Here is a 22924-nt window from a genome sequence, read left to right as displayed (position 1 = left end):
CTCTGTGCTGCACATCCTAAGGCTCAACTATAAGCAATAGACTACAGAAAAATGATTATTTTAAAAATATGTTACTGAATTTAAGGGATATTTACATTAAAATTTTAAACCATTTTGGTCCACAGAGAAACAAAATTGAAAGACTAATAAAATTAATACAGTGTTTGGGTTCGCTGATTTTTATTCAGATTTCAGCCTTTCCCCCCTTTTGCTCTATTTCTTGTTCCTATAATATCAGCTCAAAAAAGAGTGTTCTGGATTATGAATGCTGTATGTCAACCAACCAAACAACAACCAACCAATCAGTCATCGATCAATCAACCAGTCTTTATTTGGTCATAGAACAGCAGATGCTGCATATCTTTTTGTATGGACTTAATAAAGCATTGTCTAAGCTGTCCTTTGGATTGGATTTCAGAATTTTTTCTTCTGTTACATCAGTTTGATTATATTTGCTTTTTATGTTCCCTTAAAGATATTAATCATCTAGGTTGCATTCTACTTATATAGGAAGATTTCATGCAATCAGAAAAGGTCTGCATGTTTTAAGGATCCAATTCCATCCACCTGATGGGCACAATTTCACTTTTCTGACCATAGCCCAGCTACTAACCAAAATGACTCATTTCCCTTTTAATATAAGAACTGTGATTCTTCTTGGTCTCTGCTCTTCTTGGTGTCTGCCAGGCTATTGGGGGTGGGGTTAGTGACAGAGTAGAGCACCATGATTTGACTAATACCCTCTAAACATTTAGATACTGTCTTCTTCTCAATATTAAAATAAACATTCATCTTATGCCTTTAATTTTGTAAAACTGCAAAATGTGATTTTTATTATATTATTATTAAAAAGTTGTGTAAAATTAGAAAGCTTCTGCATATTTCAGTATTAATTTCAATGGTACCAATAGGCTATAACACAGGAAAAATTTTGAATAAATTCATGTATCACCATATGCAATAAATTTTGTGAAAGCATCAATGAAACAATGGAATAAAATATTAAGTTGGTGTAATTTTTTGAGAGATATCCCAAATGTTTTTCTCCAAAATGTGCAACACATATGGCTTTGACAGCATGACACCCAGAAGAAGTTAGTGATTTTGAAGACTTATTGTAGTAAAAAAATGCTACTTTTATTTAAAGCTGTCCTCCAAAAAGCCCATGTCAAAGGAGGACATGAAAGCAACATTTTATGTAGCATTTGAACTACTGCCCAAGGAAGAAAAATGACAGCTACTAAAATAATGTAAATCAACAGCTGTGATGTACAAAAATACATTTATTCTCAACAATTTCAAAATCACTGCCTTTTTTACAGTAGAAATATTCAAATGCAACAATAAAACCAATACAGTATATATTTATTTTATGTATATGTATATTTATATCTTTCATGCATTTGTCTTATTATTTTTTAAGTATTGCAGTTGTCTGACTCATTTAAACCTTAGAATGAGAAACAAATGAACATCAGTTTGTCTGAGCTGAAATCGATGTAGGTGTCTATGAAAATATAGTTACTACGTTTATGGCAACTAGATAGTTTTAAAATTGGGCAACTTGTTTTGTAAGCATTCAATAAAGATGCTTTACTTTACATATGTGAGCCACACATAGCATTCAACTATGTGAGCACTTCCAACAGCCTACTCCCAATAATCCCACAGAAATTGTAAATGAGAAGGATGTGCATTGCAGCATCAGCTTCCTGGAGTTTAAAGTTGCCTGAGTGTGGTGATTACAAGAGAACTGTTCTTTAAGAAACTCCTTCTGAGGGAATATCACTTTTTTATATGCAAGTAGGATGTTGAAGGGATGGTTGGATAGTTGCGACATAGTGGTATTAAATGCATCAGGAAAATGGAGGATAATGCACAAAGTCCTGAGAAAAAAATCAGGAATCTTAGAAGCTTTACCCTTAATGGAGCAGTGATGGTGGCTTCTTGAACATGAAATCCCTTCTTTTTTTATGTCAGATCAATTAGTAGCAAAATGGTTCTTATCCAGAATTTAATTCCAATTAAAGGACTGCTGTGCTATAAGTTACAGAAGAGCAAAAAAAATATCTTTCTGATCTTTGATTACCAGGCTACTATGTGGTATAGCAGAAGGACAGGAGATGGAATGACTGACCAGATGCTCCACAGAAACAGTGCAGCAATGGTGAATGTATGCTGCCACATTTCACTGTCTAAACATATAAAGATATAAATCCCTGGCCAACTTTAGTCTTTGCAAGGATGGAGAACTGGTTAAAATAGTCTGGCTCATAAATACCTTATTGAGCCAATTGGTTTTCCAAGTGTGCTTGGGGAATTTCCCCTCTTCAGAGTCATATGACTTGTGAGATATACTGTGAAATATTGTAGAGTAGCTTAATGCTCCTAAATTAACTCTTGGAGACCCACATCTACCTTATTTATTAGGAAGGTGAGATGTTCAAAGCTTGCCAGCTGCTATTTAAATGAAATAATTCTTGGACAGATAACAATATATAGAGAATATATTCTCTGTAAATCCATATTATATATGGAGTGAGGCTCATCTGAACTGCAATAATGAAAGGATTGCCATGGATGGTTAGGTCTTTGCATCCACTCACTGCTTCCACCCAGAAGTCAACATTGCTCTTCTATGATATGTGGCATCTTTATGACCAGGTAGGGAGGGAACTACAACAGTTGATGGTATACTATGAAGAATTTGTATTGTTTAGAAGAAAATTGAAGCCGCCAAACCCACCTCCCAAAAAAGAACTGTTTTTTCAGACATGGTACTCTTTTAGTCACAGTTATCACTGGATTCACAGATGGAATATGTTGTTAAGAGTACCTCCATACACTTATATTTAATATTCTAACAGCAAGCTTCCCTGACTAATTTTTATTTTGGTGATAGTTATCTATGTCTTTTTATATCCTGTATTTACTATTCATATGCAGCAGGATGGGTAGTGGTATTAGATTGATGAAGACAACAGTATGGAATTGCAGCACAAGCAAAATACCTTTTGTGTCTGCAGTGCAACAATCTGATACAGCTTTTGTCATTCTAATGAAAGATCCTAGTTTCTATGGATCCCATTGCTGCGATGACAATGGAGCTACTTTTGAATAGAGTACAGAAGATACAATCGGTACAGTATCAAGTAGTATTTATTCCACCCCTTAGCCCTTTACAGCACCCTCTGGGTAGTTTACAATGAGAGCATTACTTGCATATTGCCCCCAACAATCTGGGTCCTGATTTTACTGACTTTGGAAGGATGGAAGACTGAGCCAACCCCGAGTCCCATCAGGAGCAAATTCAAGACTGTGGGCCTACAATACTGCACTTTAACCAATGAGCCATCAGGACTCATTTACAGCAATCATGCTACTGATCTATGAAAGGACCAGGGAGTATTTTTACTGTACCAAAAATGGCACTAGTTGCTTACGAAGTATAATCTAGGCCAATGGTATTAAAGCTCTAAAAGCCTTCCAAATTGTTTGTGGTGACCATACTCATACAGGAAATGCTTTGGACTCCAACTCTCTCATTGTTTAGATAATTTGTAAAGAATCCAGACTTTTGTCAGTCTTTTAAAATAAATTTTAGGCTATTTTGTTTGAAACTTTTGAGCAATCTTTAGTCCTTGTTTAGTGTTCTGTCTGGTTTCTTGCTCATAGAGAAAGAATAATTAATAAATTGTGCTAAGCCTGTCTTTCTACATATTTTATGTAATTTGTATGAATACATTCAAGAATGTTCCACAGCTACTTGCATCCTCTCAATTCTTTATAAAGCTTCTAATAAACTGCAAAAACCAAATAATTCTAATAAAATGACGCCTATGCTCAGAAAAATAAAAATCCCGCTCCCCAAGACACGTCACTAGTAAAGTCACTTTATCACTGCACATATGTCCTAAAATCTTGTATATGTTTTAAAAATGTAGGCATTAGATGAAAATACATTGCCTATCTCTATGGTAGAAGCTAACATTAAGAATATTATTGACAGAGGTAGGATAATTAGATGTGAGACTACTTATGAGATGAGCAGTCCTTATTTCCAAGCACCTAAATAGAACTATATTGTTGCCAATTATTGTATTAAATTCAACCTGTACATCATGCCTCTCAAGACATCCACTCTCTTAAAGTAAATAAATAAAAGAGCAGAAATAATTTAATTAAATTTCTCCTGCCATCTCCCACAGGCCATTCAGCTCTCATAAAAATGTTAAGTAGCACAATTTTGGCATCTGGATACCATTTTGTACTCCTCCATAGAATTCTCCATAGAATTCCATTGGCCTAGTATTATCCTATGTTCTTAAATTCTAAGAGATTTCATCTGAGGTATAAGTGAGGCTTTGCAGACTGCATTTTTAAGACCTGGAAAGAAAGATGTCAAATAACCCACAGTATAAACAAAGAAAGAAATTTAGTCGTAAGTATTTCACCAATACTAACAAAAGAACATGATTTACTTTTTTTCAAAACATTTTTGAGAAATATTTGATGATACTGCAGAAACAGGCCTAGTTTGCTGAATTAATTATTGTTGCTTTCCCTTTCCTATGTCTTCCACTTTAATTTTTTAAATACAAATCCCTAGAATATACAGTAAGCATAAGTGCATCAGCATGCCTGCAACCCTGTCCTATTGTTCCCATTTATTTGTATTCATTTCTTATGTATATACTTATACCTGCTTATATGTTTATGGGTTATATTCATACTTATACTTGTTTTCTCGTACATGCTTTACAAACCAAAAAAATAAATACATAAAATAAATAAAACATTTTGTATACTTTGGAGTTGTCATAAACTGGACAAACAACATTCAAGATTTGAAATGTAATCTGAAACCAGTGATCTGAAAAGAGCTGTGTATGGAATTTATTGGAAGATGAAGAGAGGGTCAATCATGCTTTATGCAGAGATTATTAAATGTTCACCTTTTTTCATAAAGCAGGGACATAAAACACTTTTTCTTAATCACCTGGTAACTAGTTTGCTGAGCATAAATTAAAATAAACTCAGGCATTAATCTAACATTGTTTCTCAGCTTAATTTATCTTGGAAAGGCTGTGAAACAGGACAGGACAGGATCTTGAATTCTTTAGGTGAAAAATTGGAATAAGGGAGGATTGAAATCCTCTGTAATGGTATTTTGTGCTGCTTATGTAATAAATGTATTGATTGGGATCATCACTATTTCCACAGTTCCTGAGACATCGTAATCACGAATAAGGAAGATATTCTTTACATTTTGGAGGTTACTCTAGAAACATGAATCTAAGAAATCATTAAGGTTTTTTCAGGGACCAGCATCCTAGAAAAATACATTATAAATAAAAAGTATGTTAATACATATTCTTCTGAATACAGAAACAGTCTGTATCTGAAATGACACTTTCAGTAGAATAGTTTGCATATACTACCTTGTTCATGTTTTTAATGTTAAACTGTGGATTTGTGAATTCTCCAATTCTAATATTTCCTTTGTAAAGAGAGACATTTTAGTGTGTTTCACAAGCTCTAAAAGCTTTTCAACTGATCCCTCTGAAGTTTTTATTTTACTCCGAGCTATAATCTCCCCCACTTCTTTGACAGATTCTTTTTTCTAAATGTTAAGTAATGTTGATTGACAATAATTAGACTTCTTTTTCCATTGCTGACTTATCTGCCTAGTGAGCATGAAATGTGCTGATACTTTTTCTGATCCTGTTTCTGAATTACCAGTCATCAGGCAAATAATAGCCAAAAGATATCCATAAAATATCGTCGCCTTTTTTACTGCACAGATATGATCTCAGAATACTTAACCAATCAAGCATAGTATTTCTAATAGAGATCATTAAAATATGGTTACCAACAAATAAAATTGTCATATCATACCTTATAAAGTAAAGGTTTATGATTGTGTGTTAGCATACTATATCCTCAATGAAAATAAAAATGTTGTAGAAGATATTTTATCAGTCTGGGGACATTTGAGGACTTCTTCAGGAAGATTCTTAAAACATGGATGTGTCAGGAGGTTTAGGGACACTGACAGAAATATTGGTCTAATGAGATAGCTGCATCGTGTTTAATCTCTATCTTCTCTACTGTCTTCCTAAAACAATTTTTAATTGTACTTGTTTTAATGTTTTGATTTTACTATTGTTTTAATTAGCAATAGCAATAGCAGTTAGACTTATATACCGCTTCATAGGGCTTTCAGCCCTCTCTAAATGGTTTACAGAGTCAGCATATTGCCCCCACAGTCTGGGTCCTCATTTTACCCACCTCGGAAGGATGGAAGACTGAGTCAACCTTGAGCCGGTGAGATTTGAACCGCCGAACTGCAGCTAGCAGTCAGTTGAAGTGGCTGCAGTACTGCACTCTAACCACTGCGCCACCTCGGCTCTTTGCCACCTTTCTGAGTTATATAAATGTAATTAATATATAAAATAAAATAAAATTCAAGAATTTGGAGTCAACATGGCAATAGCAGGACGTCATCAGGGTGAAATTCAGCAGGTTCTGACAGGTTCTGGAGAACCGGTAGCAAAAATTTTGAGCAGTTTGGAGAATTGGCAAATACCAACTCTGGCTAGCCCCAGAGTGGGTGGAAATGGAGATTTTGCAATATCCTTCCCCCAGGAGTGGGGGGGAGAAATGAGGATTTTGCAGTATCCTTCCCCTGGAGTGGGGTGGGAATGGAGATTTTACAGTATCTTTTCCTTGCCAAGCCCACAGAACCGGTAGTAAAAAATGAATTTCACCACTGCATCTAATATTTCTATTTCTATTAAACAGCAGTTTAAACAGTGAAATCCAAAATTAATCTTACATAACCTATTTAACTTTACCCATTTAATCATATCAGATGATCTGGAAGCAAAATACAAAGTAAAAAATATGTGTTGAAAGGAGTAGAGAGGAAAAAGTGGGAAAGAGTTGAGATTAAAATGTAAAAATAAAAATAACAAAGTCCCAGCTAGTGGCCATCACTAGGAGATTAAAAGTCAGTCTTGGACTTCTTATTTAGCTTCCTTGTGGTGAAGAATATTTATCCATGCAGATAACTAATTCAAATAGGGATTCATATTTCAGAGTTTTGCAGCTATGCCTATTAGATGGTATAATTAGTATCCTTCTCCTTACCACTTTCCTGTAAGGAAGAAGAAACTGACTTAACTAAACTGTGTTCTGAAACATGCCTCAACCAAGTACACATTTTTTTCTTTAGGGGATTCCTTGGCATGGTACTGTTAAAATAAGGCAACAGATTTAAATAGGACAGACAACTGATATACATTTCGATCCCACATGTTACACAGTTGCTCACTGCAGGCTTCCATCTAACAGTTTTGCTTTTGATATAAATGCAAACATGTGTGCTATGTGTATGTCTGTGTGTGGCTTATTTTTTTAAAATTTATCTTTTGCTAAACATTAAATTATTTCTCAAGAAATAAAAATATATTTACATGGTAAGTATCTACATTATACCATCAGTATGAACATGCACCAGTGAGAGCCTCTTCAGAAATTTGGTCAATATTGGTTGAGCCATTTTGTGCATCCTACCCATCTTCATTGGGATCTAAAAAATATTATTCAGAAGGGACCTCACATAAACAGTTTTCAAGATTTATCAGATAACACCTGTTATCTGAATCAGAATCTGAAAGCACTGGACACAGACAAGTCTGTTAAGAGCCATTAAATAGCCTTTTGAGATTGCCATTAGCAAAAAAAGCGTAATTCTTTCAATTGAAATTTAGGATCTTATACCATGATTTCATTGAGCTAAATATCATATTTGTGATACGGTTTGCCAAATGCTCACTTTATAAATGTTCCCTGAAAAAGAAAAATGAAAAAAAGTCCACACCATTAATATTAATAATAATAACAAGAAGAATTTCCCTTCATCTAATCATAACATTAATTACAAAATAAAAACTGGGAAATGTTGTTGTCAAAATGGACTCCTGGTATTAAACACTAGTGCAGTTCGGTATTTCCTTTGTGCTTTCACTGTTGGAGATCGTTGAGATGCTCCCTAAGCAAAAGGAGAAAGGGAGAGAAAGTAAATTTGTTCATTGCATCTTGATTTTCATTCTGAAATTGTTTTAATTTAAGCAGACATTTTTTTCTTTTTCCTGACAAGCAAATGGTATGTAGAGATTGATGCACAAACAATAACACTGCTTTTCCAGCTATGGTTTGGCTGAGAACCTAAGAAATTACTCTATATAAAATACAGACATCAGAATGCATAAAATTATGGAAAAGAGCAATGGATAGCATGACAGTAGAAGATGGAAGTCAAATGAAAAAGAGTTAAGCAGACATTCAGACACTGAAATGGAAGTGGTCACTTCCTTTTTGTGCTATGAACCATCACTGGGCTGTCTGTTCCAACTTCTCATTCAATCTTCTTTTCTCCGTATTTATTGAAATATAATTTATGTATTTCAATGATGGCCTTCTAATACTTTATTATTTTTCAAGAGTTGAAAAATTTCCAGGAAAAAAAGAAGATAGTACATGTATGAATTAATTGTCACAAAATCAGGGTAGAAGAATCTGCAAATATAAGGAGTGGATAACTTTCCCACACAAAAGAAGGGTCCATGACAGGGGAGGAGAGGTGTAGAAGAATTTGAATACTTTTTTGTACATAAAGCTTGCTCTAGTTACTAGAATTCTATTATTATAGACTGCTGGTTTTTCTTTAATAAATATTATTTATCGTAATGTCTTTGTGTGAGTTTGCTTGTTATTACAGTGCTGTCTGTTGGTTAAACTTGATAATCTATTTCTTATCTTTTCTATTAATGTATTTTATCTGAGAAATATTTATATTCATCAATGGAGAATATGAGAAGCAAAAAAAATTCTATATGTTTAAGGGTGGTACAATTTTATTTTGGCTGACACTTTAAATTCTCAACCAGGATCAAATAAAATGTTGAGGTTAGGGTGTCACTTCAAAAACTAAAACTGATTTAATTTGAATCATATTATTAATATAATAAGAATAATTTATAAAAAACATTATGATCACTTTTCCTCCTTCTTTCACACTGATAATTCAGGCCATTAGATTGGTCATATCTGATTAAGGGATGATGACTAACACTGTCATTGAATGGATGCCCATGCTATTTACCTATAACCCGTGCATCCAACTCTTTGTCCATGAGTTCTTCAGGATCTGTGAATTCACTAAGTGTAATTTTGGGTGCATTTTCATTTTGGCTGACAGAACCAATCATCTCCTGTTCTTTGTCATGTTGCACCTGAGCATAGATATTGATCCATGGAATTTTCCTGCATATAAAAGAAACAGATCCTCAGTTAGGTAACTCAGCTTCATCAACAGCTCATCTGCAAATCCTCTCAGGTCAAACCTAATTTGTTGAGTCCTGTGACAAACGGGAAGTTAACTAACAGGTAGAGGTGACCACTGGCAGTTGTAGTCACAAACTGACAGAACCCAGATTGTTAGAATGTAGATATAGCACTGGTGCTATGAAGCTTCCATTAGCTTTGAAGCTAGGGACCACCAAAAACTGACAAAAAACAGTGAACGATATCATATAATAAAACCCACAATTACAACAATAGACTTCAATTGCCCCCATTGTACTTAACCCCCACTGTGCTAGACTCTGCTGGACTGCAGCACCACCTCCATGTACAACAGAGTGTCTTCTTCAAACCCGAAGGTCTATCATACATACCATAGAGTTTAAATCCCTACATATCAGATGATATACATTCTCACTTTTGTCTTTAAATTGGTGTCTTTGGTAGTCACTTCAACCTAAAAGCTCTATAACAAACAAGAAATAGTGTAATTTTCTACTGCTGCATAGTATATGTGATATAATGAAGATTTGACATCAAGTAACAAATTCAGATTCAGAGAATCTGATTAAACAATATTGATAGTAACTGAAGCAAACACATCCAAGAGAAAGAATTCTGGACAACAAAAATGATATTTTTAAATAAGGAGCTTACTTGTACCAAGAATTATCCAAAAGAGAAAAATAATATTTAAAAATCTGAATGGTAATGTATATATTGATTGCTTTTCCAGGCAATTACTGCTATCATGAGCTTTCTTCAAAATAAATTTTGTGTGACTCTTCTTTCACTCACCTCCTTTTGACATCCTTTTAAATGACTGCTAAGTGGCTGGAAGAAAAAATAGTCAACTCTTCTGCTTAATCTTATTTTCTCTAGGGCAAAGTTATCAGGTACCTTTGATCTTTCTTTATCATTTATCTTTTAAGACGTGTAAGATTGTCCGAGAGGTTTTGCACATTATGAGCCAAGCTCATTTAGCTTTGTTGCATGCTTGCCTGATTTTATATATCTTAATTAGGTCATTAATAACTTTATATATGTCATTATTTCTTGGAAAGATCACCTTTTCTACCTTTTCTTTTCTACTTCTGGCTAGTATCAAAATATTAGTATCTATACTGACTGTTCTGCCTTTTACACTTAAATGGGTTTTATGTTTTCTCTTCTCTGTCATATTAAAATAGATAAGGGGTGAAATAAAATAAAATTTCATATTCTCAACTTAATCCAAATTTTATTACCATGTGACATGAATCATGTAAGTGAAAACATTTCCAAAACAATGTATTGGAAATTCATATGGAAATGTCCAGAGCTTAATGAATAGAATGCCTCATGTCAGAAAATTCTTCTTCCTTTTGATTAAACTTGGATAGGCATAAAGGGGGAGGCAGGGTAGGCTCAAGCCAGTAAAATGCTTTAAACTGAAGAAGCAAGGTATTCTACCTTGAAACTTCAATTAGAAGCACAAAGGCAGGGCTGATCTGTCTTAAACAGCCATTTTACTTTGATAAAAGTGGCTTCCGCACATATGCAGAAGCCATTTTTCTTGCTCACTTTGCTGCTCAGAAATAGGAAGGTGCTTCACTTTGTCAAGTTTCTTGAAGCTGTGCTTCAACAGTACTTTCATCAAGACAAAAAGCATTCCTTTACAGATCTAGATATCATACTAATGAAAGAACTGAATTTCCTGAACTCATTAAATCTCTCCTTCTCTGTACATGGCAGACCAAAAGCAAACTAAAAAGACAGTGCCCTTAGTCTGAATACTGCTAGAATTATAAAACAAACTTGGGACAGTTAAGGCAGTCCAGACTTCTTGACATTAAATATTCCACTTTTTTCTCCAAATATGCCCTTCTGTTTTAAATATGTTTTAAAGACTTTATTAAAAATTCATTTTAAAAAAATCCTATGATTATTTTAATGGCAGCATGGTCATCTTTAGCCAGATTAAAAAGGGAAATTAGGATATGATGAATGAATATTAGAATCATAGATTAGACATAGATCCAATATGCACAAAGTGTTTTATAGTAGTATTGATCTACTAATATAGTAGTATTGATCTACTATTTTCTTATTGAAAATGTTATATGCTTTTTTCTTCCCAAGTGGGGATTTTCTTTTAAATTCTTCCCAGGTCCAAATATATTTATACAATGTTTATTTTCAATTTTGAAGTTGTACAGATAGTTTTCGGCTTAATTGAGCCCATATCTGTTGCTAAGTGAGACATTTATTAAGTGAGTTGTGCCCCATTTATGACTTTCCTTATCCCAGTTTTAAGTGAAACTGCACATGTTAAATTAGTAACAGGGTTGTTAAGTGACTCTGGCATTTCCATTGACTTTGCTTATCAGAAGGCTGCAGAATGAGATCACATGACTCCAGTAGATTATAGCCATCATAAACATGAGTCACTTGTCAAGCTGACTGAATTTTGATTACATGACCACGGGGTTGCTGCAATGGTTATGTGTGAAAAATGGACATAAATCACTTTTCTCGGTGCTGCTGTAAATTCAAATTATCCCTAAATGAACTGTTGAAGTCAAGGAATACCTGTAGTAATTTTGGAGACAAATAGCAGGTTGCTCATCATTTCTAACACAGTAACTGACTATTGTCATTATACTAAATCTCTACTGAGATTCAATCCTAAACAACAAAGACTACCATCGTGCTTTCCATGTTATTTCAACTTTCCTTTTTTTATAGATCTGTGGAGATCGCAAATGTCAGAATTATGCACCAAGTTAAATTTTCATTGTGTTTTAACAGTGAATGGTTAGTAAATTAGGCAGTCATCACACAAGGATTATCTGTATATGTAACTTTAAGGCGGATCTAGGGATGGGTAATTTTTTTCTGCCCTGTACATATGACAAAGAAGCTGAACCAATTTTTTTACACTGCCGCGCTGAACAAATATAGACTCACTTCAGTGTGTTTTAGATTGTGTGTGCAGAAGCTCCCTAAAGGTTTACACACAAACATTAATTTTGAAAGAACATATAACACAATTAATATTTTTCTTATATCATCATTTTGTTCACAGTAAGATACTTTTTATTCCAGTTTTCTTCCATTTGCCCATATCTAATAGCATCTCTTGCTTTATGCAGGCCTTTAATAAACCTTCCGCATATGTGTCAGCAGAGTGCCAATTGTAGCAATTTATAACATTAAAAATTGATGCAGACACATGTTTCCCCTATCTCGGCTAAATAAAAACCAATATTCTAGCTGGAATTCTATCTCGTCACAAAAATGCACATTGCTTTGTTGATGAGATAAAATCCAAATAATCACAACAGACTAAGCTGCAGATTCTTCAATCCTAAATAGTGAAATAGTGTTTCTTTGAACAGTAAATAGTGTTTCTTTGAAACAGTATTATAAAATTTAAAAATAGTTTTGCTGAACTAGGCCAATGCCTTATCCAGCAAAGTACATTACACAGGAATCTACAGATGTATTTACAAAATTGAAATATGTATATATGCTTTCAAACCCAGAAGTTAAAAATTAAGCTACTAAATAGCCATCAATATTATGAGAGATTGAGAGTTCTGTCCCCTATGTCTAGTCCAAATCTCTTTGCAAAATATCCCATCAACATCTAATGGTACTGAACTCTCAAGTTTAACTCTGCTATCATGCATAATTATCTTTGTTGGAGGCAGCACTGGAGATATTGAGATAGTTGCCTGTTGTGACTCAGCAGAAGTTTGCTGTGAGTTAAGTCGGGATGCAGGAGTAACAATGCAGCTGGGGCTTGTTAGTGTTGTCTTCTGGAGATAAAAGGACGGATAGTGCCACACCCTGGTTGGAGAAGTCAACGTTCATCGTTCATCATTCATCGGTTGTGGTTTGTTTGTGAGAGACACTTGGATAAGTGATTTGCTTTCTGTAACCCTGATTCAAAGAGACACTTGGAGAAGTGATTTGCTTTGTAAGAGATCTTTGTTTTTGCATTCTGTTATCTTCTTGCCAGAGACTTTATTTATGTTTATTTTTGGGCTCGCAGCTAGCGTGAGTCGAGGTTGATAAAGTTCTTGCCTTTTAAGTCTGTCTGACTGTCGTCTTTGAACGAGCGGAGAAGGGGGGCCAGAACAGTTGTCCTACTACAAAAAAGTAGGTACTTCTTCAAGAGAGTAAGTTGTTGCTTTTATGTCCAATTCCAAGAAAGACTGAGAGGTGCAACTTAAGGAGCCATTGGTAAATTAATGTCTCTAATATAACCCCCCTTGAATTATTTGACTGAACTTAAAAAAGAGATGTGTTGAATATTCATTACTGGGAAAGATATGGTAACAAGGTCAGCCAATGAATAGGCATAGCAACTAAGTCAGCCAATGGGAACTGAAACAGAACTGAGAATTGAAACTGAAACTTAAAACTGATCTCTGTCTACCCTGAACTCTGGAATGAAACTGTTCTCTCCTGCTTGGGTCCTGCTTGTAACTTCTACCATGTTGAAAGAATCTACTATTTGTATTGTACATTTATTCATCTGTTAATATGTACATAAAAAAGTTGATGAATCCAGCTGAATCAGTTATCTGTGAATGCTTTCTGGATTTGATTTTTCTGCAACAAACTGTCACAAGATGCAATTGAATTCATGTGTATCTGTGGAAGAAGGTCATAAATGCATGCACGCCTACACTTCACACCTTACTACACTGGGTGTTTTAAGGGTTCATAATTTTCAAGAAAGTTTTTTTCGTGTTCAAATTATCATAACTAGAGTTCTTGCTCAGAATCTTCTGCCCTTGGACTAATTTCACATCCAGCAATGAGGAAGATTAACTAGCTAGGTTGTGAAATTTGTATTACTGTGTAGGAAGTTATCACTCAGCCCTCTCCCAGAAAAATGAAATATTCTAGGAAATATTGAAAAGGCAGAATATTTCTCAGGATGTGAAAAGAAAGAAACATTTTTTTAAAAGACAGAATAACTGCCTGTAGCTTCCTGCCCATCCCCACTTTATCAATGGGCCATTAAGAAGGCCAAGCTAGTCCACTTTACATAAAAAAGACCTCCACTTCAGCTCCAGGGGGGGATGGGATTAAAAGCATGATAATATTGGCCCTTTACTCAACTGACCACATGGCATCTGAGAACTCATCCATACCTGGATTCAAAACACAGCCCAGAGAGTTGCCCCTGCATGGCCCCATGAGAGTCTGACAACCAATCAGAATACATTTCTTACACAGGAACAGGAAACAGAGAGGTGGGACTGAACAGGTTATAAAAAGCCTAGCAAGTCCCTCCCTCAGCCCTTCTCTTCTTCTCCACCAACATTGAAACATGTGATCACCTTTTCTGTTCAGGACTCAAGCCATGTGGTCTTGTCCAACAATAAACCATCTTTCCAAGCAGCCTCCATGTCTCCAGTGTCTTTTTCCCCACTTGGAGCCGAACCCAGAAGGACATTTCTTTCATCAATTGTTTATGAATTAACTGTTGTCTGCAAATGTTTAAGACTACTTGAATAAAATGTATATTTTTGTTTCAAATTCAAATTGGTAGCCTCAAAATTATCAAGCCTGCCCCATTTCAATCAGTGTCCTATCAAGTATTCACTGTGATTTATGTTCTGTCATTATTTGCTCCACGCAGGGTTGAGAAAGGTTAGGTGAATAATCTGCTTATGGAGAAACAATCTCTCCCATTCTATCAGCCATAAAATTAATGAAGTATATCCAGATTTGTACCTAGTATCTCTAATTTAAACTCATGTTTGGCACAGATAAAGCTTTTTTGTTAAATTCTCATTTGGAGCTGTGCATTACTAGCAGAACTTTTTTCATTCTTCAGCAGCATAAAAAAATGGAAACACACAGGTTAATATTCTTGTCCAAGAGTTGGCATGGTTTCACCTCCCACTCGGTAGGTTGAAAGTTTAATCCTAGATAGTGGCAGAAGTTTCTCTCTTAGGGTGCAAAAAATTTTTTTGCTGAAAACTCCATGTAGGCATCAGGAAGGGCATCCAACTGCTATTCATTAACTAGGCTTAGGGTTAGAGTTTATTTGTAAATTAATAATAAATCTAATCTAATCTAACAATGAAAAAGAGCTATGAAACAATTTGCCCATTAGACATGTCCTATGAATGAATAAGTAAACTATCATTGCATCATATAATTAAATAGAAACAATATAGAAAGACTGTGTGAAGTGCTCATTGTAAAGACTGTTATTGATGGCATGAATCATTATGATAAAAATAAAAAATGTGGTTAGGTTTGTGATGAATAACTTCATTATTTCAAATGTGGCAGATCCTTGTAAAGCTGCAGCCAGATTCGATAACCTTCTGCAAGTGCATTTTTCATAACAAAGATCTGTTCTCTGGCATTTTGGCTTACTGACCTACTGAAGTGTTAAGTATATTATTGTTTCATCCTGGAAAACACTTCAAAATATGATTAAATAGGTATGAAACTCATATTTTCCTACAAAACTCAAAATGTAGCTATAATTGATTTGCTTCAATGAATAAAATGTTACAATTTACATACTTTTCCCCAAATATTCATAAACAATGATGGTTAGATATAAAATCTGTATGCAGATATACAAATACTTCTACTATATTTACTTGAAGCCCTAAGATATTTTAAGGTTCTGAAATAGTAGTCATTTATGGAATCATAATTATATAAATTTCCCAAAATATACCATCTGAAATATCACTAAAACAACATTGCAAAACTCTGTTAGTTTTTTGGACAAATGACAAATATTTTGCTTCCTGAAATGGCAATACTGGAGTCAATCCAGTCTATCAGTCAATCCATCATGCTTTCAGCAAGCAAAAATTGTGCTGCTTCTGAGAACAGAAAAAATTCATTTCCTTATTGACAGATATTTCAATGAAAAAAGCAATCAGCTGCATTGACCTTCTTTCATATTAGCGGGCAGGAGAGGTAATGATGACAAAAAATCAGTAATAACACTGATTTTTAGCCAACTATCAAAATTTATATAAAACCCAAGAAACAATATATGTAAAACATCTTATAACTGTTTTTTTTAAATAAATAACAATACAAAACCAGGAAAATGTAGATAAAAGCAGTTTAAAAAAAGTATGCAATGTTATGTGAACTGACTTCTGCTTGTGCACTATAAATATATCTTCCTCATTTGCAAAGCAAGCTGGGAAAAGAGAAGTGTTTGATGTCAATAAAAAATCCAATCCATTAGCTAATGGACATAACTGGGGTTAAAAACAAGTTCAACTCTTGCCATGTCTTTCCAAATTTATAATTATGCTCTGTATAAATGGCTCCGCTACTTATAACTTATGTGTTAATTTTTGAACTCTGGGTATTCACCAACCTGTATACCAGCTAAATCTATAATGATAGAAACAACTGAATGAAATGTATACATTTAGAATTTTATGTGTTTAAACTTATTATTGCTAATTTCCATGATGTACATATGAAAATTAGGGGTACTAATAATGAAATGGTGACCAATGGCTAAATGAGCAACAGCTGCTAATCAGAGGCACAACAAGCTGTATTGGTTAGTAATAAACAGTATTTTCCTACTGTATCTGAAGAGTGCAAGAAAAACTGCAGTTTCAGTGTTGGCACTCATTATTGTCCTTATTTTGAAAAGATGCAATTTTGTTCAGCATAACTCTGTGAACTGAGGAGAATTAGCTCCACTGATAATGGCTTGAACAATTAGTTCAGAATGTGTACATTACTATTTCCTACATTTCTAGGGTTAGTAAAGTCATATGTTCATTATCTCAATATACAAGACTGATGCCCATACTTGAAATGAATGCCTTGAATTCATCTTTGCTTCCCTTCTTTGAGTAAAGTGTCTTCAATCCTCTTTCCAGAGGTGAGTTGCTCCCGGTTTGGGCTGGATCAGGCAAACTGCTTGTGGTGGTGGTGGGAGGCTCCTTCCACCCACCTGGATGCTTCTGCACATGCACAGAAGTGTCACACATGTACATGTGTGCACACAAGGGCACAAGCGAACTGGTAGCACCAGGATTTGCAACCCATCTCTGCCTCTTTCCTATATTTTCCTGAATTCTTAAATCGATTTATAGGAAATTGTTTTGTTTTGTTTTGTTTTGTTTTGCTTTGCTTTGCTTTGCTTTGCTTTGCTTTGCTTTGCTTTGCTTTGCTTTGCTTTGCTTTGCTTTGCTTTATGTTAGCAGATTTTTTTGTGAATAGCAGAAAGGAGTACCAACATACCTTTTAAACTTGTAGATTAAAAAAACAGCCAAGCCAACAAAGACCACTGAGAGCAACATCAGCATTGCAGAGCTGCTGTGCCCTGCACCAGAATCAACAAGAGGTGCTGAGGGGTAGAAAAAGATCATATTATACATAAAATGTAGTCATTAAATGTACAGATGGCAGGATGTATCAGTCTCATGCCTTTGCTGCTGCTAGATTATTATCATTAACAAGATGTGTGTGTGTGTGTGTGTGTGTGTGTGTGTGTGTGTGTGTGTGTGTTTGTGCTGTAGTCAGAGGTATGGTGAGGGATCAGTACTACTTCCTTGGAACCTTCAAGGTTCCAAGTAGCTCTATAATGAAAAAGAAATAGCAGGTTGCCTAGTAACTAAACCATTTCATTCATACCATATGATCTTTTTGCATCTGCTTCCTGTTTGGTGTTCTCCATTTGATATATTGCAACTATGGTGGAGACAGATGCTAATCGGGAATAGTGTTTGCAAAAGACTCAAGTCAATCCTTTTCAGAAATGACTGTATAATAATGTCGGATGTAGTTTTTAATGCTATGCAGAAAACAAATCCTTCATTCTTTTCTCATTTTTCATCAATTTGATAAAAGAGAATTGCTTTCAATTATCAACTATCTTTTTAGTTTTGAAAAGCCAATAGCTAATCACTTTCTATTCCCTCCGCCCTTAATTTTAATATGAAGTCACCAGGAGTTGAGATCTACTTGAAGAAAACTTTATATTTTCTTTTTATATATATTCTTATATTTTCTATTTGCTTCTTATGGGAGGAAAACCAAATAAAATTCCAGTGTTTTCTGTTCTTCTTGTACTAGGCTATAAAAACAGAAGTATGACTAGGTTTTAATTGAAGGACAAAAAACTGGAGAAACAAATCTCTTGTTATATGCCATAATTATATTTTTTATAAATCCGAATACATTATTTTTCATTCCTACTGAACATCAATCAGTACCAGATTAAGTCTTTTCAAAAATAACTCTTTGTCTCTTTGAATTGGGTATCTCAATTGTTTTATCCGCCAATTAAACCTAGATTTATGGGTAGGGGTTTCTCAAGCATCTCTCTGTTCATTTTCTTTCAACTGAAACATATTTAAATGAATCCTACTTAGATGTGCTTTCACTCACCTAGTGCCATTAAGAGGCATCTGGACAGCTCCCAGAATATCTAACAAGCTTTTCTGAATGTTTGCTAAAAGTTTGCAATGCCAATTTATCCAAGAACAATGCCTGGGATCAATATGATAGCTTTCTTTAATATTTATTTTCCTTCCAGAAAAATATAAGCTGATCATAAGATATTACATTGTGTTCCCTAGATCTTTTCTCCTATGCCAACTTACCTAATGTTAACTGAGTGACGTAAACAATTATTTCGACACTGGGCTTCAACTCAAATTGGACCAGATTTTGATTTAGAGCACTGAAGAGGCTTTCAACAGCCTGAGAAAGGGTAGAAGAACACACAGTTAAATAATGATAAACAACAGCAATTAATAATAATTCTTACTGGCATATATGTATTAACAGCAAAGTAATTTGCCACATGTTAGTTCTTTCTAAAATCCAAATTATTATATCAATCACTCATAAAAAGAATCCTTTTGTGTGTCAGACTAATTCCAAAATATGAAGAAGGATGGGGGCGGGGGGACTTCTGGAAATAACATTGTTGGAATTGAGAGCGGAGTGGCATAAAAATGCCTTCCATAGCAATTACATTGCATTCTTTAATTACTAAGTTATTGCTGTTACATTATTTATCAGTTACAGAAATATATTTTTAAGATTGCATTTGGAAAAAACTAGAGCTGCAGCAAATTTAGTTTCTATTCTGTCTTTCTCTTTTCATGCAATGCACACTTACTTACATGTCTGTCTGTGTGCACACACCCAGGCACACACACAAAAGAATATGACTTGTGTTTGGTTTTGCTTTCAGAAAAAACTAAGATCAATGCTCCATCATTTTAGAGAGAGCTAAAAAATCTACAGAAAAGTATTGATTTGTCAGTAGGGATTTTGGTAAGCTTATAACTTTTGAATTACCCATTAGGTCCGGTGGGTTCCTCTAACTAAATGACAGAAATATAATAGCCTTCTTAGGGGGTCAAGGGTATTTTAACCAGTGTAAAGCAGGGGTTAAGGTATAATAAGAAGACATAATGTGAAAATGTCCCTAAAGCTATATTTAAATTTTGCTAAATTATAACACAGCATTATTTCTTTGACAATGGTGTGTCAGAAAAATGGCAGCTGCCAAAAGAGAACTTGGTTTCTTCTGCAATGACCTTGGTAGTAGAATGAAAACATTATGAAACAAAAGCTCCCTGTTCCGGGTGGTGACGTCACTGTGCCTAGAGCAGGGTAAGGGAGCTCCTCTAACCCCTAGCTCTAATTTCTTCATGTGGGCTCATTTTTGGGGCACTGCTGATCCCGAAGAGACCAGCAGATCAAAGGGGATATTCTGCAGACACCGGGGTGGTAAGGCAAATCCCCCGGCAGATAGGAGAACCCCCCCTAAATGGACAAAGAAATATCCTACCATCTGGTTAGGACTGAGCAATGGCGGCCGCACAGAAGGAAGAAACAGAAATAGAAGCAGATGAATTCGGGTACTTGTTATTATTGCCGACAATCCAGAGAGGAAAGCAACGCAAAACTGGCAAAGTGGGTGAGCTGAGAGAAGAAGGAGCTAGGAGAGAGGCTGTTTTTTTTTTACAATTTAAGTTTGCCAAAAAGAAGCAGTGTAAAGAGGCTGAGTTAGAACGGACAGGAAGGGACAGCCGCAACAATCTTAAGATCAGCCACAGTAAGAACGAAATCCCGACATGGACTTCAGGGAACAAAATTTGCCGGAACGATTTGGAAGGTTTAAAGAAGTGACTGCATAATAGTCGGGTTGGCAAACGGAGTTTCCTTTTTTTCTGCTTACCAGCTCTTCTGCCGCTGGGCTGAATTTCTTAAATATTTTATATTGATCTGACTGGGAGCTTGGAGCTGTGCCAAAGACAAGAAATAGAGATCTGTCTTTTGCTTCGTGGACTCTAACACTGACATCAAGAAGAGAGTGACTTAGAGAGACTAATTATTAGAACTGAATATTGAACAACCGACAAAACTGAGAGATATTTATTGATATAAGAATAGGGTGTGATGTATAAATTTATGATATTTACTAATCAAATTAATCAAATAGAATACTACTAGTATTATTACATAGGACTGTTTAAGTATTTAAAGGTGATACCAAGGAAGGATAATTGTGGAATTGTTGTTGAATATTGGTTTATACAATTATAATAATTATAATATATTATTGATATTACTGATAAGGTATAAATAAAGTAAAAGTTATAACCAATAGTGGGCAAGACCAAAAAAAGGGGGTTAAAAATGGCAACCTCATCAAAATTAGGGAAAAAGACCATACCCAATGTGAGTGCAGCAACACCCCCCTCCTCAAATAAAAAAACAATGGAGAGTGCGTGAGGGTTGGAGAAAGGGGAAAAGATGGCAGAATCAGCAGGACCAGCACCTATGATGCAAAACATGCAATCGATGCTCCAGATGATACAGGAGACCTTGGCTATAAGCCAAGCAGAGGCAAGGAAAAATCACGAAGAACTAAGAAATGAAATGGAAGAATTGAAAGGAACTGTCAGCCTCTGCTTTGCTGCTGCTTCGGCTGCCATTGAAATGGGGGGGGGTATTTGGGAGGGGTTTACTAATTGTGTTGGAGGAAGTTTCTGGAGTTCTGCTGCCTGTCGGACTGCGCATGCGGAGGAGGTTCCCGCCAAGGCCAACGGCACCGACATTCCATCTTGGTGATGCCTTTCAAAGTTATCTCACACCTGACACTTGGGAGAATTATGATTGGACTGCAACTGGGATGCCAAGGGGTGGGGAATGGGTTATTTTATATATCACTCGCTTTCGCACCTAAATAATCAGTCTTCGCTTTGCTCCGCTTCTGATCATTTATAATTAGTAAAAGTACACTTGATTTCTATCAATGGAGTCTCGTGGTTTTCTTTCCTAATTACTCAATGAAGAAGTGCTGACAGGAACAATCAAAATTGTAGACGATAAAGTTGAAAAGATACAGAATGCCTTAACAATCAACGAACAGAAAATCCAATGTATGGAAGAAAAAATACAACAATCAGATCAGAAGATGGGAAAAATGGAAATAGAATATAGGGAATTTAATAAAGAATTGGAATTGTCAATAATCCGACTTGAAAACGAAAAAGCGGCATTCTACCTAAGATTTCAAAACATACCGGAAGAGAAGGAGGAAGATCTGAAAGAAAAAATGGTTATTATCCTTACTGAATTTTTGCAAAAAACAGAACAAGAAATGAGAGCAAACATTGATGAGGCTTACAGGGTGAATACTAATTATGCAAGGAGACATAGGCTCCCAAGAGAAGTACATGTAAGATTCACTAAGAAAACTGCCAGAGATGAAGTGTACAAAAAAAACAAAGAGACGATTATACTACAGGGAAAAGAGCTGACCACGCTTAAATAGATCCCACAGAGAATCCGGGAACAATGCAGGCAATACCAATTTTTAACAAACGAGTTGAATAAAAACAGAATAATGTACAGATGGCGGGTACCAGAAGGGGTTCTGGTATCTTGGCAAGGAAAAAGATATGATAGAGAATTTAGAAGAAGCACACAAATTCTATGAAGAACACTGTAATAGGGAAGGAAAACAAGGAAGCAAAGAGGGATTAGAATACAGAGGTCAAGTGGAAGAAACATCAGAAGACAGCGAAAGAAGCAGGAGAGAAGAACAGAGGCAAGAAAGAGAGAGAGCAGAGAAGGAAGGCGTGAAAGGGAAAAGTCAGATACAAACTAGAAGTAAAAGAAACAATCTCAACTAAAGATGGATCAAGAAATAACAATTATGTCGATAAACTTGAATGGACTGAACTCACAAAAAAAAGAGCCCAGATGTTTAATATTCCTAAGAAATTGAAAGTAGACCAGATATGGGTTAATTGGTATAGATGGATGGAGCAAAGAAATAAAAAGCAATGAAAGAATAGAACAACTCTCAAAAATAATAATTATGAGTGAAACAAGGGGGTCATGATTGGTGAAATCAAATCAGGATGATAGCTGGCATATAGACTGTAGAATGATAGAGAAAAAAGGAAATAATATAAAAAAAATGGACTTGTAGAAATAACACCCTCAAGAAAACATAAACTGGATCTGAAAGAGACACCTATAACAATAGAAAAAGAAAGGAAGGGAAGAAGGAAGG

The 22924-nt window shown here is 35.1% G+C and overlaps 1 protein-coding gene across 1 annotated transcript in view; it reads right to left on the bottom strand.

Annotated features, from left to right (window-relative positions):
* Nucleotides 1-1208: 1208 nt before the first annotated feature.
* Nucleotides 1209-22924, bottom strand: part of SORCS3 (sortilin related VPS10 domain containing receptor 3) — a 716202-nt gene continuing 694486 nt past the window's right edge. Inside the window, exons 24-27 of the mRNA XM_087725809.1 lie at nt 18984-19083; nt 17620-17725; nt 9170-9330; nt 1209-8056 (exon numbers count right to left, since the gene is read on the bottom strand). Coding sequence (XP_087581935.1) covers nt 7992-8056; nt 9170-9330; nt 17620-17725; nt 18984-19083 — 432 coding nt within the window. The 3' untranslated portion in view covers nt 1209-7991. The remainder of the gene's footprint in view (nt 8057-9169; nt 9331-17619; nt 17726-18983; nt 19084-22924) is intronic.

Source organism: Thamnophis sirtalis, unplaced genomic scaffold (assembly GCF_051295495.1).
Source record: "Thamnophis sirtalis isolate CommonGarterSnake01/CBP01778 unplaced genomic scaffold, rThaSir2_p1.2 scaffold_11, whole genome shotgun sequence".
Lineage (NCBI taxonomy): Eukaryota > Metazoa > Chordata > Lepidosauria > Squamata > Natricidae > Thamnophis > Thamnophis sirtalis.
This window is presented reverse-complemented; position numbering and strand designations above follow the sequence as displayed.